Source organism: Muntiacus reevesi, chromosome 2 (genome assembly GCF_963930625.1).
Source record: "Muntiacus reevesi chromosome 2, mMunRee1.1, whole genome shotgun sequence".
NCBI classification, from domain to species: domain Eukaryota; kingdom Metazoa; phylum Chordata; class Mammalia; order Artiodactyla; family Cervidae; genus Muntiacus; species Muntiacus reevesi.
Window position 1 is genome coordinate 269874320 of NC_089250.1, and position 22355 is coordinate 269896674.

General features: G+C 44.1%; 2 protein-coding genes and 1 pseudogene across 2 annotated transcripts in view; 2 read left to right on the forward strand and 1 right to left on the reverse strand.

The window, feature by feature from the left end:
• The window catches only part of LOC136157556 (zinc finger protein 678-like), a 466372-nt pseudogene that overhangs the window by 178769 nt on the left and 265248 nt on the right, over positions 1-22355 (forward strand).
• The window catches only part of LOC136157568 (zinc finger protein 135-like), a 466540-nt gene that overhangs the window by 177624 nt on the left and 266561 nt on the right, over positions 1-22355 (reverse strand). The window lies entirely within an intron of this gene.
• LOC136157561 (zinc finger protein 724-like) lies at positions 16784-17701 on the forward strand. The gene has a single exon (XM_065919409.1). The coding sequence runs from the start codon at positions 16784-16786 to the stop codon at positions 17699-17701; it is 918 nt and encodes a 305-aa protein (XP_065775481.1).

Consider the following 22355-nt stretch of genomic DNA (forward strand, 5'->3'; position numbering starts at 1 on the left):
GGAACACAGAAAGTCGAGAAGGGGCTCAGAAACGGATGAGGGAAACAGGGAAACTTTTTCTTCTCTTTCCCTACAGCAGTTGCAGGTTAAACAGCTGCATGGATGCCTTTGAAGGTATTTTCTCAAGATGCAGATGTGAGTATGGGATGTAACATCCCCAGAGAAGGCGCAGAGCAGGAGGTAGAAGAGGAGGAAATGGCAGCTTCTCAGGTACGAGTCCTGTCTTGGGTCTGGGGCTGTGTCTGCTTTTCTTCCTGAAATGCCTGGACTGAGAACCTGCAAACCTTTAGTTCTCTGCTTCTAACTTTTCTTCCTGGGTGTTTGTTATCAACTTCTTTATTTTTTCCTTTTCTTCTTCTCATAGTGAAGCCTGGCTCTTTAGGCCACTTTTCCCTTGTATCCTAGAATCTTGTCTCCCTTGTCTGTATCCTGGCTTTCTACAGAGCATGATGAATTCTCAGCATGAATTAGCGACTTTCAACTGGTGAATGTATTCCCTTTGTGAGAGAGAAACACGGAGAGGCACTGGTATCTGAGATTCCCATTGGGATGTGGTTCGGTGTTGGGATCTTAGGGAACTAGGGGAAGTGCCATGATGAGTTTCCATGGGGATGCAATTTCAGCTCTTTAGGAGTTAGAAAATGCCCTTATATATTGAATAAACTCAGTGATCCAGAATTTTTCCGAAAATGCTCAGAAATAAAAAGAAAAGGAGGAGATACTGTCCTCTGTAATGCTAAGACTTAGTAGTTAAACACATTGTCAGGTAGTTAGAATAGGGAAAAAGAGTCCAAAATGGCGGTGGCTAAAAGACCTGGAAGGGAAAACCCGCGAAAAGAGAACAAAGGTCCGAGGACTGGAGTGAGAACCTCAGGTAAAGCAAACAACGCGCCCGCCTAGGCCCGATTTACATAAGACAGACCCAGGGGCAGAGAAACATAAAAAGAGGAGCCAAAGCCCTCTTCCTTCTTCTCTCTCTCTCTCTCTCCCACGCGATGGGGCGATCCTCTCTTCGTGTCTTTGGATCGACATGTCCTCACAACTCGAAGATGGATTTTCCGGCTATTATCTAAATAAATAGAGCTCTAACACTGATTTATTTAAGAGCTATAACACGGTCTGTCCTCTGACACCCCTGACCCGCCAAGGGGCTTTAAAGTCCGTCACTTGAAATTTTTGTTGTGACGACAGAAAGAACCGAGGAACATACAACATGTCACTCGCGTGACAACATTGTTAGGATACAAAAGAGAGGAAGTATATATGAAATTAATTTTGTATAAAACTGATATTTTTATTTTAGGTTCAAGTTATAATTTCCTTATTTTTTCCAAAATGCCCAGGTTCTGATAGTGCATCTTCCGTGTGATCCATCTACACCATGACAGATGATGTCTACTGGCTCTGGTGATTTCTCTGAGATTATCAGGCTATAAAGTTCATTTTTTTTAAAGTCTGTCTGTAGACAAGGCTGTGGAAAAATTGAATGAGGAACATGTAAAAACCCTCACACTTAATGGAGAAACTCCACATCTTGGTTTCTCTTTGCTTTGGACAATGAACCTTACTGTGTTGATGATAGATACTGGGTTCTGGGAGTGGGAGTTTTCATCACTCAAGCCCAAGTGTGATGTTTCCAGTACACTCCATGCTCATATCACAGAGAAAGTCTTACTCACATTTTTGCATTTTTTTAAATCAAAATATTTGCAACAATCCTGTTGGTGCTAATCTGTTTTCACCTGTGTTGAATTTCTAAGATACAGCTCTACAAAATGATAGTTTTTCAAGAAGTTAAAGTTTTAGAATCAAGAGCTAATTTATCTTATACCATTGTATATGTTTGCACCCTAGTGTATTTAAATTGTACAAAGAATATCATCCACAAGTAGATGTATATATTTTAACCCATTAAAAATAATCTCAATATTATTGACATGAATATGAATGACTGAACTGAACTGAACATGAACTGATTTTATTAACATGAATATCGATGTTATTGACATGAATATGAATGAACTCAGCTGAACTGAACTGAACTGAACATGAATCAGTTCAGTTCAGTCGCTCATTCGTGTCTGACTCTTTGCGACTCCATGAACCGCAGCACTCCAGGTCTCCCTGTCCATCACCAACTCCTGGAGTTTACCCAAACTCATGTCCATTGAGTCAGTGATGCCATCTAACCATCTCATCCTCTGTTGTCCCCTTCTGCCTTCCATCTTTCCCATCATCAGGGTCTTTTCAAATGAGTCAGTTTTTCGCATCAGATGGCCAAAATATTGGAGTTTCAGCTTGAATAACCGTCCTTCCAATGAACATCTAGACTGATTTCCTTTAGGATGGACTGATTGCCTCCTTGCAGTCCAAGGGACTCTCAAGAGTCTTCTCCAACACCACAGTTCAAAAGCATCAAATCTGTGCTCAGCTTTATTTATAGTCCAACTCTCACACCCATACATGACTACTGGAAAAACCATAGCCTTGACTAGACGGACGTTTGTGGACAGAGTAATGTTTCTGCTTTTTAATGTGCTGTCTAGGTTGGTCATAACTTTCCTTCCAAGGAGTAAGCGTCTTTTAATTTCATGGCTGCAGTCAGCATCTGCAGTGATTTTGGAGCCCCCAAGATAAAGTCAGTCACTGTTTCCACTCTTTCCCCATCTATTTGCCATGAAGTGATGGGACCGGATGCCGTGATCTTAGTTTTGTGAATGTTAGCTTTTCCTTAATACTCTTACGAAGTATACAGTCTCATTGTAATATATGTCTGTAAGCATGAAAATGTTAAAATTGTTTTTTTTTTCTTGTTTTGGTATTCTCCCCAGTTATATAAAGTTGTTTTTAAAAAATACACGTATTTATGTTTGGCTGAGTTGTGTCTTGGTCGTAGCCTGCAGAATCTTGGAGCCATGTGGGAGACTTTGTTGCAGCAGGCACACTTTAGCTGTGGCATGTGGGATCTAGTTCTCTAACAAGGGTCTGAACCCGCCCCCCTGACTTGGGAGCTCAGACTACCAGGGAAGACCCTATTAAAAACTCGTATACACTTTCTTTAGTGTTGTCTCTGTGTATCTGTGTTTTACTAGTTAAATTTTAGTTCACATAAACTGAAGCAAATTCAAGATCTGTCATTTAATGAATGTTTGGCAAAATATTTGCAAAACGGTGGAACAGCAATGTTGTTGATTTTCTATTATTTATGTGATGCATTCAAGACCCTGTAAAAACTTTTAGAAAGACATATAGTATATACTAAATAGTTCAAAGGATTATTGCTGCTATGGGTACTATTCTATCAGACCTATCAATTTTGTAAAACACTTAAAATTCAAAGTTAAGTATCAGTTCTTACCTTAGTGGTCTACCTCTTTGCTATTCAGAACGGTCACTCATGTATCAGAGTTTTCAACATTATTAGTTTAAATAAGCTTGTTAAAAATGCGGCACATTGGCCCCACTCCAGAACTCTTAGATCAGATCATCACGCTTTTTAAAAATATTTCCTGGTTCCTTGATAAGGGGCTTCCCTGGTGGCTCAGATGGTGAAGAATCTGCCTGCAATGTGGGAGACCGGGGTCCAATCCCTTGGTGGGGAAGATTCCCCTGGAGAAGGAAATGGCAACTCACTTCAGTATTCTTGCCTGAAAAATCCCATGGACAGAGAAGCCTGGCATGCTACAGTCCATGGGGTCGGAAAGAATCAGACATGACTGAGTGACTAACACACTTTCCTTGATAGACAGTTTATTCTGTGTCACACAAGTACAACTCTCAAAAATAGATAGGTCAGTGTTGATGTGATTGTTTTATAATTTCTCTTCCAGATCAGAATAGTTTTTATAGTGGTCTGTGGATCATATCTCATTCTCTTTTCCTGGGGTTATAAATACTGTGGAAAATACAGCACTATAAAAATTATATTCTTGTGTAACACCAGACATTCTCCTAAATCAAAACCATTTCTCTTGCTGGTTTCATCTTGGGTCACATTAGGAAGTCTTCCCAGGTCCACATTGCTTATGTCCTTTATATTTCAGGGGCTGCTGACATTCCAAGATGTGACCATAGTTTTCACTCAAGAGGAGTGGGAATGCCTGGACCTTGGTCAGCGGGAATTGTACAGGGACGTGATGTTAGAGAACTACAGGAATCTGGCCTGCTTGGGTGAGGATAACTTGCTTCCAGAATCCCTTATGTATCCTCAGGGTTTTGGTTCATTCATTCTAGAATGCCTCCTGGAAATTTCTGCTTTGTCCAGTAGAGGTTAAGATCCCTACTTTCCAGGGGAAATTAACCTTCTTTCTTGATGTAACCTGCCTCCTTGTTGTTCAGCCACTAAGTCCTGTCCAACTCTTTGCGATCCCATGGAATGCAGCAAGCCAGGCTTCCCTAGCCTTTTTAACTCCCAGAGTTTGCTCAAATTCTTATCCACTGAGTCTATAATGCTATTCAACCATCTCATCTTCTGCACTCTCTTCTCCTGCCCTCAATCTTTCCCAGCATCAGGGTCTTTTCCAATGAATTGGCTCTTCGCATCAAGTGGCTGAAGTATCAGAGCTTCAGCATCAGTCCCTCCAATGAATATTCAGGGTTGATTTCTTTAAGATTGACTGGTGTGATCTCCTTGCTGACCAAGGGACTCTCAAGAGTCTTCTCCAGCACCACAGCTTGAAGGCATCAATTCTTTGGTGCTCAGCCTTCTTTATGTTCCAAATATCACATCCACACATGACTATTGAAAAACCATAGCTTTTACCTTTGTTGGCAAAGTGATGACTCTGCTTTTTAATATGCTGTCTTTGTCATAACTTTTCTTCCAAAGGGCAAGCATCTTTTAATTTCATGGCTGCAGTCACCATCTGCAGTAATTTTGGAGCCCACGCCCACATCCCAAAACTAAATCTGTCACTGTTTCCACTTTCCCCCTATCTATTTGCCATGAAGTGATGAGACTGGATCCATGATCTTAGTTTTCTGAATGTTGAGTTTTAAGCCAGCTTTTTCACTCTCCTCTTTCACCCCCATCAAAAGCCTTTTTAATTCCTCTTCAATTTCTGCCATTAGAGTGATATCATCTGTATATCTGAAGTTGTTGATATCTCTCCTGGTAATCTCGATTCTAGGTTGTGATTCACCCAGCCCAGCATTTCGCATGATGTATTCTGCATAGAAATTAAATAAGCAGGGTGGCCATGTACAGCCTTTATGTACTACTTTCCCATTCTGCCACCAGTCAACTGTTCCATGTACGATTCTAACTCTTGCTTCTTGACCTGCATATTCTTCATTCTAGGTTCGTGTTAATTGTATAACTTCTGTGTTATAAAGTAGTGCCACTCTCCTCGTAAAACTGGAATTCCACTACCTGCTTTTGCCTTAGTAGTACTTGAGCATAATATCAGAATCTGATTTTGAAGCATTTATCTTTTAAAGATGCTTCCAATAAACTATTTGTTGAAATCATTTTTTTTAATACTATTTTAACTTTTTACCTTGACTTCTCTCTCTCCTGAACACATATTGGATTGGAAATAGATGACTATCTCAGAAAACACATATTCCTTTTTCTGATGAACAGGTCTTGTGGTCTCTAAGCCAGACCTGGTCACGTTTTCTGGAGCAAATGAAGTATCCCTGGGATGTAAGGAGAATAGAGACAGCCATATACCCAGGTATGTGTCTATGGATGAAGCAGATAACTCGGGTGAGAGGGACAAGCATTGTGGAGGAAGTCATACTTTGTCATGTGGTTTGAGAAGTCTGCTTCCGTGGAGATGATTTTGGATTAGCATAGGTTTATTTCTGTCACTGTCATAGAGCATCATCTCCTGACCCATTCCTGATTCTTTTTATCATTTGTGTATTTTTTCTCCAGTGATTAATTTTCACATTCGCAGTTAGAACCAAAATATTTGTCTTCGCCTGGAACAACCTGCATGACCTGATAACGTGTCCATTTTGGGGAGGTTTTAGAAAATCTATGCATATTTCTGAGTAGCTATATAAAGTCCTTTTAAAAGTGCTGATTTTGTCCCTAGTCAGAAGTGTGTGGGTGGAGCTGTGAAAAAATTGCCAAACTTCTAGGAATACTGGAGACAGATATTTTTTGTTTTCTACCATATAATTTCCAGTCCACTGGAAACTACACATATGACCTTGAAAATTTCATACTCAAATTATTTCTTCACTGCATTGTTATAGCCACGCTTTCCAGGAAACAAACTCAATCAGGAGGACAATGCAGAGAGTGGTGTACAGTTTATTACACTGGAGGGCCCAAGGCAGAGTCTCCTCTTGGCCAAGGTCACCAACCAGCATTTCTAAAAATCTTTTATACCCCATGTGTATGTGTCCAAACCCACCATCCCAATCCCTTGATGCTTACAAAGGAAGGGTCAATACAATCACAATAACCCCATCATTCACGTGTTATGTGTTCAAACAGTTAATAATCAATAAGCCCACGGTTACATTCCAACCAGTTAATAACCGATAAGCCTGTGCTTGCACTCTGATAGATAGTATCCGGAGGCAGGGGTGATTACTGTCTGTTTTCTCTTAGGTGATGAGGAACCTGGATATGATCTTCAAGGTTCCCCTGTCCGGAGGGGGTCTTATCCTTTCATTGTCATTCCCACAGGCACTAAGCAGAGAGTTCAGAGTCCACTGCATAGGTGGCTGAGCAGGATCAGCGCAGACAGGCCTGAGATGGAGTCCAGGCCCTATGAATTCCTTCTTCACATAAGACACCTCACTAAAATGAGAAAATGCAAATCTGAATTTTATGTTACAGCTTCTCTTTTTTTATATGAACGAACATTAAATGTGTTAAGTATGTTGGTCCCAATTCATTAATGCTAAAATGCTTTAATATACTTATTTAACTCACGGAGTTTTTAAAGAAATTATTGATGTGGGAGTTTAGAACATTTCCCACAGTGCTTTTTTTCTGATTCTTCTTCACTATTAAGATTATAGATTATATAGAGAAATCTTTAAGAACAAATTTTTCTGTTCCAATAATGCTATTTTACAATGTTATGTGAGGTTTGCTATACAGAAAGAATAAGAGGTACATATACACATTTCCCTTGAGGTTTCCTTCCCATCTAGGTCACCACAGAGCATTGAGTAGAGTTCCCTGTGTTCTCACCATATTTTTCAAGTCTTCTCATTTGATTTGTTAAGAACTCTTACCTTATTAAATCTATCTTCTTTATTGTGAAACATCCCAGGACTTAATCATTTATGCCATCTATTTCTGATTTGTTCTAGGTCAATATCATTTGCTATTTTAGACTCTATTAGAACATGCTTAGATAAAAACGTGAGTGGTAATTGGGTTAAATAAATAGTAGACTTAAGCATTTGTAAAAAGCGTTTTGTTTGTAAATTTGATTATTTAAAGCAAAAATTACTCATTACACTGCTGAACTTCTCCTCGCTTCATTGTTCCTGTAGGTTTCTATCTTGACTTCTCTTCTGCACCATACTCCTTTGTCATCTCATCTTGTCCAATTTTCTGTGTTTGTGGTCTCTTTTCTGCAGGCTGCAGATCCTAGTTCCTCTTGCTCTCGTGTCTGCTCCCTGGTGGGTGAGGTGGTCCAGAGACTTGTGCCCTTATGCCCTTGAGAGGGGGTTGATTGTTACTATCGTGACCAGAGCCTGCCCGGATCTTGAGGGCCGCTTCACCTTTCCTCTGTGGCTGTCAGTGTCTGTGGCGGGGTCTGCTTCCTGATTGGTGGAGCAGAGGCCCCAGATCTGAAATTATCTCTGCTATGATCTGTGGTGCTTCTGATCTAGTGAGACTGGAGCACACCCACTGGGAGGGAAGCCACTGAGTGTTGCTCCTCTGGGGATGTTCTCCTCGGAGAATGCTCTGCATGTCATCTCTCACGTGCTGTGCCAGCTCTCGTGTGACCCTGTGTTGGCATTGATCTTGGCCCCACCTGAACCATGGATATGCTGGCACTTGACCCTGGTGTCTCTCAGATGTTGTTTTCACCAGGTCACCAGCAGAGATCCACTGTGGTCGTATCCCAGGTGTACATTCATTGTGGAGCTGGACCCGCTGCAGTGCTATGGGGGCAAAGTAGACTGTTGTTCTGCCCGTAGTCCGAGTCCCCGGTCGGGAATGAAGACTCCTCGAAACAATGCAACTTGCAATTGGGGAATTTATTACTGACTCGAGCCAGGGCATCCCGCCCTCACCAGGTGTGTGAGGACGAGAGGTCCTGAGCCCCAGTTCTCTCGGGTATTTATTAGGTCAAAAAAAGCAGCAGGTAGTTGGCGCAAGCGGATTGGTTACACAGTTGCAAGGTAATTTTTGTTGGCCCAACGTGGGGCTTTCAGCTTTCCCCTGATAGATTCCCTTTTTTCTGGTTAGGCATATGTTGATTGGCTGGCTCCAGGAGGCCTGATAATTATGTTACCCGGGAAACCAGGGCTACTCCTAATCTAGGCTGCCTGCCATGGCGTTAGCCGTGACAGCCTCACATTTCCCCCTTGCCTTTATACTTTTGTAGAGGAATCTATCTCTTTACCCTGTGAAATTGACTGATATTGTTGTCTCAATACCATAATTTGGATGGTATTTAGGCGCTCCCTCGTAAGTGAGACCAGATGGTTTAAAATGCATGGACCAAAGGTCAGTAACAATATTAATCTTATGAGTGGACCCAGGAGGGTGGAAATCAAAGTGGTCAACCAGGGGGAGCGCTGAAACCAAGATTCAAACCAGCCTTGTTGGGCTTCTCATTCTCTCTCCTGCTGGGCTAGTCCCTCTCTTACTTTCTGAAGACATTTTTGTACGACCCCTGAATGGTCGATATAGAAACAGCATTTTTCTCCCAGTGCTGTACATAATCCTCCTTGTGCAGAAACAACAAATCTAAACCTCTCTTACTTTGTATTACTACTTCAGCCAAGGAGCTCAAGGATTCTTGGAGGTGCAAAATGGCTGTTCCCATGGTTTTGCAACCCCAAGTGGCGCAATAAAAAGAGTCAACTCCCCCACATTTTTCAATTTGGTTCCGATCCCTTCCTCCCCCCGGGCAGACATAGACAGGCACCTGTTCGAAGTACTGTGGGCCTTTTCGCTAACAGTTACGGGTGAACAGACCGAAAGAGCTGTGGGCAAAGAACTTGGTCAGTTGGTGGGGACCAAACCCATTACCGTCAGCCGCCAGCACGCACAAATCAAAGGTCAGTACTGGCCACCATGGCCCTTTGGGGGTCACGTTGGAGCGCGAATTAAGCACTTCTCCAGTCTCAGGATTGTAGATCACCCAAGTCAGGTTAGCTGGCTGATGGGGGTTGTGGCAGGTTGCTCTGGGCTGATGAAAACTGTCATCAGCAGGAGAGTTAAGAGGGCTCCCGTCGTACTGAGTTTCAGTTTCAAAGGATTTGACGGGTGAGGTCTTGCCTCCCATTCTGCTTGCGCCTTTTCTTGTTCTTCCGGGGTGGCTTGTCGCACGTGATTGCAGTGAACCCAGGGCCCGATCCCGTCGACCTTAACAGCAGTAGTAGTGGTAAGGAGAACAACATAAGGGCCTTTCCATCTAGGTTCTAATGTTTTAGATTGGTGTCATTTTACCCAAACCCAATCACCCGGGCCAATATTATGTGAGGGGATGGTCCCCTTGCTTGAACCCTCGTGTATCTCTCAAATTAATTTTCAAACATGGCTATGCACCTTCCTTAATGCCATCAGTGTTTGCTGAAATTGTCCCAAGGTAGGGGGTAGTAGGCATTTTCCCTCAAATATAGGACACACAGGAGGGGGTATTCTATATAGAATCTCAAAAGGGGTAAGATTCAGCTTATAAGGGGTGTTACGCGCTCGAAAGAGCACAAAGGGAAGGAGGGTCACCCAGTCCCCGCCAGTCTCTATTGCCAACTTTGTCAAAGTTTCTTTTAGGGCCTGATTCATTCTCTCAACCTGTCCTGAGCTCTGGGGATTATATTCACAATGTAACTTCCATTTTGTCCCCAGAGCTTGGGCCAGCCCTTGTACAATCTGGCTCACAAAGGCAGGTCCTTTATCAGAGCCCATAGTCACTGGCAGCCCGTACCTAGGCACTATCTCCTCTAAGATCTTTTTAGCAACCACTGTTGCTGTCTCTCCCTTAGTGGGGAAGGCTTCTACCCATCTCGAGAAGGTATCTACCAGAACCAACAGATAGCGATACCCGTAATTGCGTGGTCTTACCTCAGTGAAATCTATCTCCCAGTGTTGCCCTGGCTCTTCACTCGGTACCTCGTTCCAGTGTGCTGCCTTTTCTCTGTCCTCATCAGCTGACACACTTTGCAAGCTTGGATTATCTCTCGTACAGTTGCATTTTGTCGAAGGAAACTCAGGCAGGCTGTCTGGAGAAGTGTCAAGGTCTTTTTCTCTCCCAAGTGTGTAGTTGTGTGCAGGTGTTCACATAGGTGACGACCCAGGATGGCAGGCAATATCAGGTTGTTGTTTTGATCTTGGTACCATCCATCTTTGTCATCCTTCTGGAGGGTGGTATCCTCGTTGATCCGGCGGCTGCTTTAAAACCCCTTCGATGGCGTGGGGGGTGTAAACCCAGAGTTGCTGTCCATATGTCAACTTGTCGGTGTCGTGGACGAGGAGGGCAGTGGCTGTAATGATGTGGAGGCAAGGGGGCCACCCAGAGGCCTCCGAGCCCAATCGCTTTGAAAGGTATGCTACCGGCCGCTTCTATGGTCTCCAATATTGCATCAAGACCCCCTTTCCTATTCCTTGCTTTTCATCTACAAACAGCTGGAACGGCTTATTTGGGTTAGGCAGGGCAAGGGCTGGGGCTTCTAGTAGGACCCGTCTGAGTGTCTGGAAAGCCTGTTTCATTGGCTCAGTCCACGTCCAGTTTGGGGTCTCTTTACTTCCCTCATACAACGGCCGGGCCTTCTCAGCAAACCCAAGATCCACAGTCTACAATATCTAACAGTCCCCCAAAACTCTCTCATCTGGCGGGGGGTCTTGGGCTCTGGTATCTGCAATATTGTTTCCTTCATGGCCTGAGTTAGCCACCTTTGCCCCTGCCTGATCTTATACCCCAAATAGGTGACCTCTTGCCGGGATATTTGCGCCTCCACGGTAGCACGATATCCCAAGGTGCCTAGAGTCTGTAAGAGGTCACCGGTGGCACGGCTGCATGCCTCCTCTGTGGTTCCAGCCAACATAAGGTCATCCACGTATTGCAGCAGGATGACCGCTGGGTGGCGAGTCCGATATTCATAGAGGCCTTCACTCAAAGCCTCATTAAACAAGGTAGGGGAGTTTTTGAACCCTTATGGGAGGTGGGTCCAAGTTAGTTGTACTACCGGTTGGCCTTCTCCCTCAGTCCACTCAAAGGCAAATATTTCCTGGCTCTGGGCCACCAGGGGTAGGCTGAAAAAAGCATCTTTCAAGTCCAACATAGTGTACCAAGTGTACTCAGGCAGCAGACTGCTCAGGAGGGTATACGGGCTGGGGACAGTAGGGTGTATGTCACTCACCCGCTTGTTGACTTCTCGTAGGTCCTGGACAGGTCTGTAATCCATACTCCCCGGCTTCTTCACCGGTAGTAAGGGGGTGTTCCAAGGGGATTGGCACCGCTTGAGAATTCCGGCATCCATGAGCCGTCGAATGTGGGGAGTGATCCCCCGCCGAGCCTCCTGGCTCATAGGGTATTGCCTCACCCTCACAGGAGTCGCCTCGGCTTTTAGTTCAATGACGGCCGGATGTCTCTGTTTAGCCAGTCCCATTCCTGCTGTTTCTGCCCAGGCCAACAGGTATTTGTGGACCCACGGTTGTATATCTGGTGCTATAACCTCTGAGGGCTTAGGCACAAAAAGTCTGTATTCATCTCTTAAAGGTAGAGACAAGACATGTATCGGCTGTCCAAGTCCATCCGTGACTGACATTCTCCCAGGGTCAAAATGGATCTGAGCATTAACTTTAGTCAAGAAGTCCCGTCCAAGTAGAGGGGCTGGGCATTCTGGTATCACCAAAAGCAAATGGGACACCTGATGGGTCCCCAGATTTACTTTCCGTTCCGTGATCCAACAATATCTTTTTGTCCCCGTGGCTCCCTGCACCAAGTTGGTTTTCTTAGACATTGGTCCCAGTTTTTTATCTAAAACAGTGTTGAGCACCAGTGCCCACCATGAAGCCAATGGGTTTCTCCTCTACATGTATGGTTACCCAGGACTCAGGGAGGGGTGTCGAGTCTTGACTCCCCTAGTCACTGTCTTCCCCGCATATAGAACTCGAGTTCCAGGGGAAATTCTCTCTCTTCAGGTCCCTATTAGGGCACTCCTTTCTCCAGTGCCCCGGTTCTTTGCAGTACGCGCACTGATCTTTTTTTAGGGTCTGCATTTTTGGTCTCTCTTTTTCTGTTGTCAAAGTCGTTCTTCCCTTTTTTCTGGGGTCTCCCTATTATTAAATACCTTTTCAGCTGCTTTCAGTAAGTCTTGTATTGTCTGTTCTCCTAACCCCTCTATCTTTTGTAATTTCCTCCTAATATCTGGGGCTTCCTGATTCACAAACGCTAGTAGAACTGCAGCGCGTGATTCCTCAGCCTGGGGGTCTATAGGTGTATATTGCCTAAAGGCTTTCATTAGCCTCTCTAGGAAGGCTGACGGGCTCTCAGTGGGCTCTTGCCTTACTAAATTTACCTTTGCCAAATTTGTTGGCTTTTTAGCTGCGGCCCGCAGGCCAGTCATTAGAGTCTGGCGGTACACTCGGAGACGCTCCTTACCTTCCACTCGCTCAAAATCCCAGTTAGGCCGCAACAGAGGAAACCCCTCGTCCACGAGGTGAGGCTGGGCGGTTGGTCTCCCGTCGACCCCCGGGAACCATTTCTGCGCCTCTGCCAGGATTCGCTCCCGTTATTCCGTGTTGAACAGCACCTGCAACAGCTGCTGGCAATCATCCCAGGTGGGGTTACAAGTGAACAAAATGGGAAAAGGGCCAGTATTGATAGGTTTGCTCTCCATGCGGGTTAGCTGGTCCCACCTGGACGGGGAGTGCCTGTAGAGTAAATGAAGGTAACTGTGGGTGCCCATGATCTTGCTCACCCCTATTTCCTCTATTCCTTCTCTGGGGTCGGGGTTCTCTTGTCCCTTCTGTTTCATCAGGGAGGCTCTTCCCCCCGCAGGAACCTGCAACGGAGAAGGGGCATGTGGCAGGGGCCTAATTTCCGTCTCTAAGTCAATCAGGTTCCGGTCCGAGGATTCCTGCAAGACCGGTTTTGGTCCCTTATTCTTCTTGGCTTCTTCTGGGGGAGTGGGAGTTTCCATAACCAGGGCCTGTACATTAGGAGAATCAGGGAGTTTGTGAACAAAAGGTTTTAACCATTCGGGCGAATCTTCTACTAGATCTTGCCAGACCATAACATATGTGACTTGGCTCAGGTGGCCCCAGGGATCAGGAGCCATAACTTTTTCTTTCACCGCCCAAATAGTAGAATGTTGAAAAGTTCCCTCTGGAGGCCATCCAACTTGGAAGGCGGGCCACTCTGCAGAGCAAAAAGTTATTAATTTACTCTTTGTAACCAGTAGCAACAGATCATACGCTCTAGCCCTGACATCTGAGAAATGATCAGTCATGAGAGAGAGTGGGGAGGATTTTCCTTGCCCCATAGCGAGAGTCAGAAGAAAGTCACTGAGAATTACCACCAATAAATCTTATCGGGAGTGGTGGCGGCCAGGAGGTTGGGCTTCTGGTATGCTTCGTGGAACTATTTGAGTGCCTTAGTCTTTGCACGGAAGTTTTCTTGCTGGGGGCGGGCACCCTAGGGATTTCTAGCCCGTTCCATGACCCCCTTATCCTTTCACGGGAGTCTTCCAGTGGCAGGTGCCCTATCAGCTCTTAATTGCCTGTCCCGTGCCCACACAGATGGGTTTTTATTTGGCCAGATTCTCGGTTTAGAATACGAGAAAAAAGAAAAGAGTTTCACCCTCTCGGGCCCCCGTTACTGGGGCTGACTTGTTGGGAGGCCTTCAGAATCCGCCAGGGAGTTAGCCCTGGCCGGGACTCGTCAGTTGCCCTGACAACTGTCTGCCTGTTCACTGAAACTCCCAGAAACAGAAATGAGGCTCCAAGGCTTTATAGGAAGAAGTAGACAACGACACACCAGAGAACAACGAGACAGGAGACAATGCCGGCAGTTATACAGAAAAACACATAGACAGACACACATCGTCCGACAACACAGATCCTCTGGAACAAGGGTCACCTTACCAAATGGCGTCCACTGTTCCCCAGATTCGGGCTTAGGAGAGGAGGTCTCCTTCCCGCAGAGCTGGCTGCCTTCCAGCGCGCTCGCTGGCCTCGGGCTCACGCCAGCCAGAATGGCCAATCCATTCCCTCATGGAAAGCTTTCCCTAAAACTAGACACCTTCCTGCCTTTTAGCAGGGCCTCGGATTTACTCTGGTCTTTTCCAGACCTGCCTGAGCACCGGTGCTATTACCTGTCCTTTTTCCCCTTTGTTCCAAAGAGCGTTCTTCCCCGGTCAAGGGGTCCCAGACGAGCCCCCAAATGTTCTGCCCATAGTCCGAGTCCCCGGTCAGGAAAGAAGACTCCTCGAAACAATGCAACTCACAATAGGGGAATTTATTACTGACTCGAGCCAGGGCCTCCCGCCCTCACCAGGTGTGTGAGGACGAAGTTTCTCGGGTATTTATTAGGTCAAAAAAAGCAGCAGGTAGTTGGCAGAAGCGGATTGGTTACACAGTGGGTAGTTGGCGTAAGCGGATTGGTTACACAGTTGCAAGGTAATTTTTGTTGGCCCAACGTGGGGCTTTCAGCTTTCCCCTGATAGGTTCCCTTTTTTCTGGCTAAGCATATGTTGATTGGCTGGCTCCAGGAGGCCTGATAATTATGTTACCCCGGGAAACCAGGTCTACTCCTTATCTAGGCTGCCTGCCATGGCGTTAGCCATGACAACCACACAACTGTGACCTGGCCCAAATGCCTCATGTGCAGGCCTATAACATCTACAGTTGCTAAAGCCAGACTGGTCTTGACTGCCAGAGCCTCATTTCCATCCGGATGTTCTGTTGGGGCTGAGTTTACCAAGCCAGTTGTGGGGTGTAACACCATGGTTTGTACAGATGCAAGGAGATATCTCAGCTGTTCTTGCTTAGAGGCAGGGCCTTGGTGCTCAGCTGTGGTTTCAACACCACCTGTACATTGGGACCACCCACAGGCGTGTGTTCTGAATGTGCCCCTGGAGCCCATGAGTCTACCCTGGTAGGGAGGAAGCTGGGGAGGAGGAAGCAGCTGTGAGGGTCGTGAGATCACCCACCCACCTAGGTGGGAGCCATTCCTAGTGCCTGGAGAGGCAGGGACAGGCACAGGGGCAGAGAGGCAGCAAGGAGCTTCTTCCCTTCGGGCATCACTCAACAGCGCTGCTCTGTTTCTCTGGTGGTTCAGGCTTCCTCCACAAGCATCCCATTTGCCGAGCTCCTCCCTCCCTCCCGTCCACTCAGGATATCTCCTCCCGGCCAACCGCAGTCCTCTGCCTGGGTCTGCTCTCCAAACCGCACGTTCCAGCACCCAGCCCTTGTCTGCAGCGGAGGACACCCTCTCAGGCTGGGTGGGTAGGGCAGGGATCAGTACCCTGTGCACAGGTCTCACTCTCTTCCTGCACGCTGGTTGCCGTGTTCTCTTCCCACAGAGAACGAGGCTCCCCTCGTTGCCAACTGAGCTCCCCCCAGTGAGGGGCTTCCCTGGATGTGGAGACCTCGCCTCTCTTCAGATGCCCCCAGGGTTTTGTGGGTCCCATCCGGCTTCTTTTCCTCTTCCCTTTCCTCCATCACTCTCTTGTCCTACCTGGCTCAGCAGGAATCTTTCTTGTCCTTTCAGATGTCCAAGTTCCTCTGCCCATGTTCCACAGGGCTCTGTGAAAATTTTTCCACTTCAAGATGTATTCTTGATGCTTTTGTGGAGAGAGATGAACTCCACGTCTTCTGAATGCTCTGCCATCTTGAACCCTTCTATCTCGGTTTTAGGCTTCATCTAGCCAAGTGTATGCCAGTTTTATGTAAATTGTAGACTATATTCCCCAAGAATAGTAAGTAGAATAACTTATTATTTGGTATCTTTCAGCTGTGTCTTCGCATGACATCCAGTGTTTGAGAACCCAAAAGCCAGGCTTAGAAGATTTACTCCCAACAGTAAAGCTAGGAATATATGAAAGATATCACCTTAGAAATTTACATTTAACCAAAGACTTGGAATCTATGAGGGCATATAAAGAGCGGAGAGCATGTTATGATGGACACAACCAAGTTGGTTCAGTTTCCCATAAAGTAAACATTACCGCCAAAAGAAATCAAGGATGTGAATCAAATAAGGAAAAACCAATTTCAGATGACCAATTTCAGTCATCAACATCTGCAGTTAAGTGTATATTTGTCAGCAAAGATCCACATCACCTCTTGAAACATACATGTTCTCTGATGGGAAATGTGGAAAGTCTGGAAAGTCATCTAGTCTCTACTGGAGATACTCATTCAAACCTATACTCTGAGCATAGCTGTCTATTAAATATACATTCAAATATGTTTGGAAACCAGAAACTTAAAGATGAGGGGGAAAATTCCCAATACAATCAATTTGAGGGATCATTTAACAAGGGTTTCTTGTTCTCCAACCAACAACTATTTGCTCCTTCTTCCAAAATCTTTAATGTTGATAATAATGGGAGAGACCTTATTCAACCATCATCCAATACATATGGAGGTATAATTAGTGTGGAACAACTTTCCAAATGTAACAAAATGAGTAATGCCTTAAGCAGGAGCTCTACCCCCAATAATTACAAGAGTATACATGATGGAATGAGAAGCTCTTCATGCAATGAAACTGGGCATAATGTTGACCAAGACTCATATCTCCTGAAACAACAGGGACATCAGTTTTCAGACAACAATTGTAAACATCATAAGTGTAGGAATATATTTTATCAAAGCTCAAGTCTTACTATTAAAACTTCTAAGGGTATAGATATTGGAGAGACGACCTATAATTGTTATGATTATGGTAAAGTTGTTAACCAGTCTTCAAAACTTATTCAACAGCAAATAATTCAGAGTAAGCGGAAACATTGCAAGTGTCATACATGTGGAAAAGTCTTTAGTAACTCACCAAATCGAAGTAGACATAGGAAAGTTCATACAGGAAGGAAACATTTCAAATGTACAGCATGTGGCAAAGCATTTAATCAGAGTTCATATTTAACTGAACATCTGGGAATCCATGCTGGGGAAAAACCATACAAATGTACAGAATGTGACAAAGTCTTTATCTCCTGTTCATGTATTACTCAACATCAGCAAATTCATACTAGGGAGAGACCTTATAAATGTGCAGCATGCGGCAAGGCTTTTAAGCAGAGTTCAGGTTTAACGGAACATCAGCGAATCCATATTGGGGAGAGACGTTATAAATGTACAGAATGTGACAAAGCCTTTATCAATTATTCACTTCTTACTCAACATCAACGAATCCATACTGGGGAGACACCTTATAAATGTACAGCATGTGGCAAGGCTTTTAAGCAGAGTTCAGCTTTAACTGGACATCAGCGAATCCATACTGGGGAGAGACCTTATAAATGTACAGCATGTGGCAAAGCCTTTTCCCAGAATTCAAGTCTTTCTCAACATCAGAGAGTTCATGCTGCTGAGAAATGTTAGAAATGTAAGGAAAGTGGCAAAGGATTTCCTCACAGCTATCACCTCCCTAACAATCAGAGAATTCACACTGCAGAAAACCCTGGAAATGAATCAGTGATAAAAATTTGGTCCTTAATAAACAATTTTGAAAAAACGAGTGTTTTCTTTGGAAAGATACATGAAATAAATTTAAAAAATGTAGAAAACTGCTTAATCAAACATCAAAACTAACTCAATACCAGAGAATTCATACTAGAAAGCATTTCATAAGAAGCACATTTGTTGAATTACCCGAAGCAGAAACACTAGCAAGTATTCCATAAGTAAAACGCATATAAAATTGATATGTTAGTGTGGATCACAAGATGAAGGGATGCATATTTGTAGATGTATAATTATTATTAATGTGTCTTTGTTTATGTTAACGTTATTTGAGATTATTAAGGAACCAAAACGAATGTGATTCAACTCTCAAATTACTACATGCTGTGATTTGTTTCTACTGTATATATGAACTAATGTTTTTGAAGGTTGTTGCCCAATGGTAAGAGAAGCCCTTCTATATGAAGTGGGAATCATTTACATTTATTCTCCAATTTACAAGATTAAGAACACAGTCATGTTATATACACACTAAACCTCTGAATGGATGTATTTGTCACTGATGTGAAAACCTCTGTGGTCACCATGATATAAGTGTTCAGGGAATAATTCAAAGTAAGACAAAAGTTTGCTCTAAGTTTTCAATAATTATGTCAGTTGCTTTTTAAGCATAAAACAAGGATAGTTCATGAAAATCTAAGGTATTTTTATAACAGCAACATAGAAAAATCATACATATTATCTGGCAGGCTTGAAGTAAGTAAACCTTCTCTTCTATCTGATGTAAGTATAGAAAACTCTTTCTGGAAATGTCATACTAATATAATTAATGTCCATCCATGTTTACTAAATTAGCCTCCATTTTGTAAACCATATAAATCACATTCTCAGATCATTTCATCAGCGAAACAGGAAAATTTTTAGAAGCTTGTCATGTGTATTTTAATCAAGGATCAAACAAGAATTGTAAAAGGTTTTATTCCATCTGTGTAAAATTAATGTATCTTAATTAATAAAAGTGAATAGTTTTTCAGTGTTACAACGGATGTGGAATGAATGAAGAGTTAACGCACCACCAGCATTAACCTCTCCCACCTATTTAAGGTTGCAGGAAAGGTAACGTCATGATAAACTATTTGTAGCACAGGGGGATGGCAACTGTAGAAATTAGTTCCTAACTGCCATTAAACCTCTCATAACTTCATATATTTCCCACGATTTCTACGTTGTATCTCCTCTCCGATTTTTATCTATTTGGACATCGTGGTGGTTCAAATAAGAAGGATCATACAGAGTACTGTTGAGAGCTCCCCTGGACTGCTCCATGCTGTTGCTGCCTCAGCGTCTGTCTGGGGAGCAGGCAGCCTGCAGGTCGTTGAATTCACACCAGCCAGTCCTGTGAGCACCTGTACTAGATGACCCCTTCCTTGGGACCAGCAGTCTTGCTGAACCCCAGGGTCTACTGCACAGGCCTCCCTTCAGTGATACCCTCTGAGCTCATCAGAATCCTGCTCGTCTTTGTCTGAATGGACCCCTCCACATTCAGCCTGTGGGACCCATAGCACTTTACCCAGGGTCAGGTCTGAACCCCAAGTACTGGAATTTTCTCTGCCTCGTTGTAGCCTTGATCTTCCTCAGTGGACTTCAAGGCTTGCTGTGAATTTTCTGAGGACCTAAACTCAGAGTCATAAACTCACCTTCTGCAATTGTCCTTTGTTCTTCTGTTAGCTAAAATTTTCAGAGGCTCATTTAAGCAAATGTAAGTTTAACAAAGTCACAAAAAGAATAATCAGAAGCCATGATGGGAAAATTCTGAGCCAAGATTTATAAAATCTTACCCTGTATCATTCTTAACACATGTGTCTTGTAAGGCTTAAAGGAACTGTTTCCTCATGGCTTTGGCATACTTTGAATGCAATATATAAATATCTGATGATACATACATAATATAATTTATATAACACACATTGAATACAAGATATAAATATCTGGAGGTATACATGTTAGCAGTGAGAAAACCAAGAAGGAATATGTGAGCATATGTGTATTCTGACACATTTAACTTAGAGAATTTAGAAATGCTAGATCAAAACTGGTCATTTCAGAATTGCAGATGATTTACTAAAACGTATAAAACTTGTCAATTTGTCGATTAATCTGTTTTGTTTACTTTTCATGGAATTCATTTGCTTAAATGTCAGGAGGTAATGTTTTTAAGGATCTTCCACACGGCCCAGCCACCTGACTGCACCAGCTTGCATTCCCTCCAGGCATGTAGGAGGTTCCCTGATCTCCAAGCGCCTTAAATGTAGGAGGTTCCCTGATCTCCAAGCGCCTTAAGCGTTTATGATATTATTAGTGGGCTTTTTGTGCATTGTTCTGACTGGCATGTGGTGATTCATCCCTGTAGCTTTGCTCTGCGTTTCTTATTGTTCAGCGCTGGTGAGCATCTTTCTTTGCCTCCTGCCCATGGAAAGAGCAAGCTGCCCGCCCGGCCTCAGCAGCTGTGGGCACAGGCTCAGTCTCCCCACAGCACGTGGGGGATTCCTGGGCCAGGAGTGCGGCCCTTGTCCCCGCAGGGTCAGACGGGTTCCCACCGCCGGTGACCAGTCTGCTTAGCTTTTTTCCTTTTGAGACATTTATTTATTTATTTATTTATTGGAACATAATTGCTTTACAATGTGGTGCTGGTTTGTGCTGTATGACGTCATCAATCAGCCGTGAGTATACATAAATCTTCTCCGTCTTGGCCCTCCCTCCCGTGGTCTCACTTTCACCCCTCTCCTCACCACAGAGCACCGAGCTGAGCTCCCTGTGGTAAACAGCAGCTTCCCACCAGTTACCTATTTTCACCATCGGTTCAGTTAATTTGCTCAGTCGTGTCTGACTCTTTGTGACCCCATGGAGTGCTGCACGCCAGGTCTCCTGTCCATCACCAAGTCCTGGAGCTTGCTCAAACTCATGTCCATTGAGTCAGTGATGCCATCCAAGCACCTCATCCTCTGTCATCCCCTTCTCCTCCCTCTTTCAATCTGACCCAGCGTCAGGTTCCTTTCAAATGAGTCAGCTCTTCACATCAGATGGCCAAAGTATTGAAGTTTCAGCTTCAACATCAGTCCTTCCAATGAATATCAGGACTGTTTTCCTTTATCTCTTTGGATCTCCTTGCAGTCCAACGGAGTCTCAAGAGTCTTCTCCAAAATTTTACCCATGGTGGAGTATATATGTCAATGGTACCCTTTCAATTGTTCCCCCTCTTCTTCTGCTGTGTCCACGTCTGATCTCTATAGTTGTGCAAATATTGTCTTAATGGATATGTATGTAATTTAAAAAATGGTATTGATGAACTTATTTACTGAGCAGGAATATAGGCGCAGAGGTAGTTCTTAAGCTTTTGCATGTTAAGCTTTCAAGGCATAAAATACATTGACAATCATTCCATGCATTTTACAGTTGTAGCCATGTGTTCTGAGAAACAAACTGACTCAGAAGGACAATGCAGATAGTGGAGTGCAGTTTATTACACCGGCGGGGCCAAGGCAGAGTCTCCTCTTAGCCAAGGACCCCGAACAGTTTTTGTGAGAACTTTATATACCCTAGTGTACTTGCTCAAACCCACCTCCCCAAATTCCTTGAAACAAGTCTGGACAAGGTAAAAGAGAGAGATGATCAAAGTTAACACATGATTCATGGGTCACAGGACTAAATAAACAGTTTATTTTAATAAATAAACAGGATATTTATCAACAGGCCTGTGGTCATATCCCAGTAAACAGAGTAGAATTTACCACTTTGTTCTGCTACAGAGATAATTAACATATTCTTTTAGGCAACAGAGTCCAAGTACAAGTCCTGAGGCTCTCTTTTGGTGGGGTGGGGTGGGATCTGATTTTCCTTTGGTAAGCCATTTCTCCAGACGCCGGGGCGCAAAGTTCAGAGTCCACTGGGAGGATGACCGTGCGTGTAGCCTAATGCCCGCAGCCTGGCCTAGGACGGAGGCCAGCTCTGTCTGTTTCCTCCTTCATTACTAAGTGAAAGAAGCTCATTTGAAAATACTACAAAAAGTAGGATTTTTACAATATGACTTTTTCTTGTAGGTAAATGTTCTTATGTGTGCTCAGTTGTGTCTGATTATTTGTGATCCCAGGGGCTGTAGCCTGCCAGGCTCAGCTCTGTCCATAGATTTCCCAGGAAAGGATACTGGAGTGAGTTGCCATCTCTTCCTCCAGGGGATCTTCCTGACCCAAGGATTGAACCCGCATCACCTGGATGTCTTGCATCGGCGGGCAGATTCCTTACCACTCAGTCACTGGGAATCTAGTAAGAAATATAGAAGAGATTAAAAAGGTTCATGTTTCCTGTGGGTTTCAAAGGAGGGACTATGAATATCCTAAGTCTAGAGAACTTTCAGGACCATGATACTGTCATGATGGACACATATTATTAAACATTTATCTAGAAGTATGGAGTGTACATTCCTAAAAGAGGAACACAGGGATAAACTAGAGAGTTGATCTATTTACTGCCCGTGTAGATTCAGCAGTGGTAACAAATGCTCGCTCTGGTGGGGAAA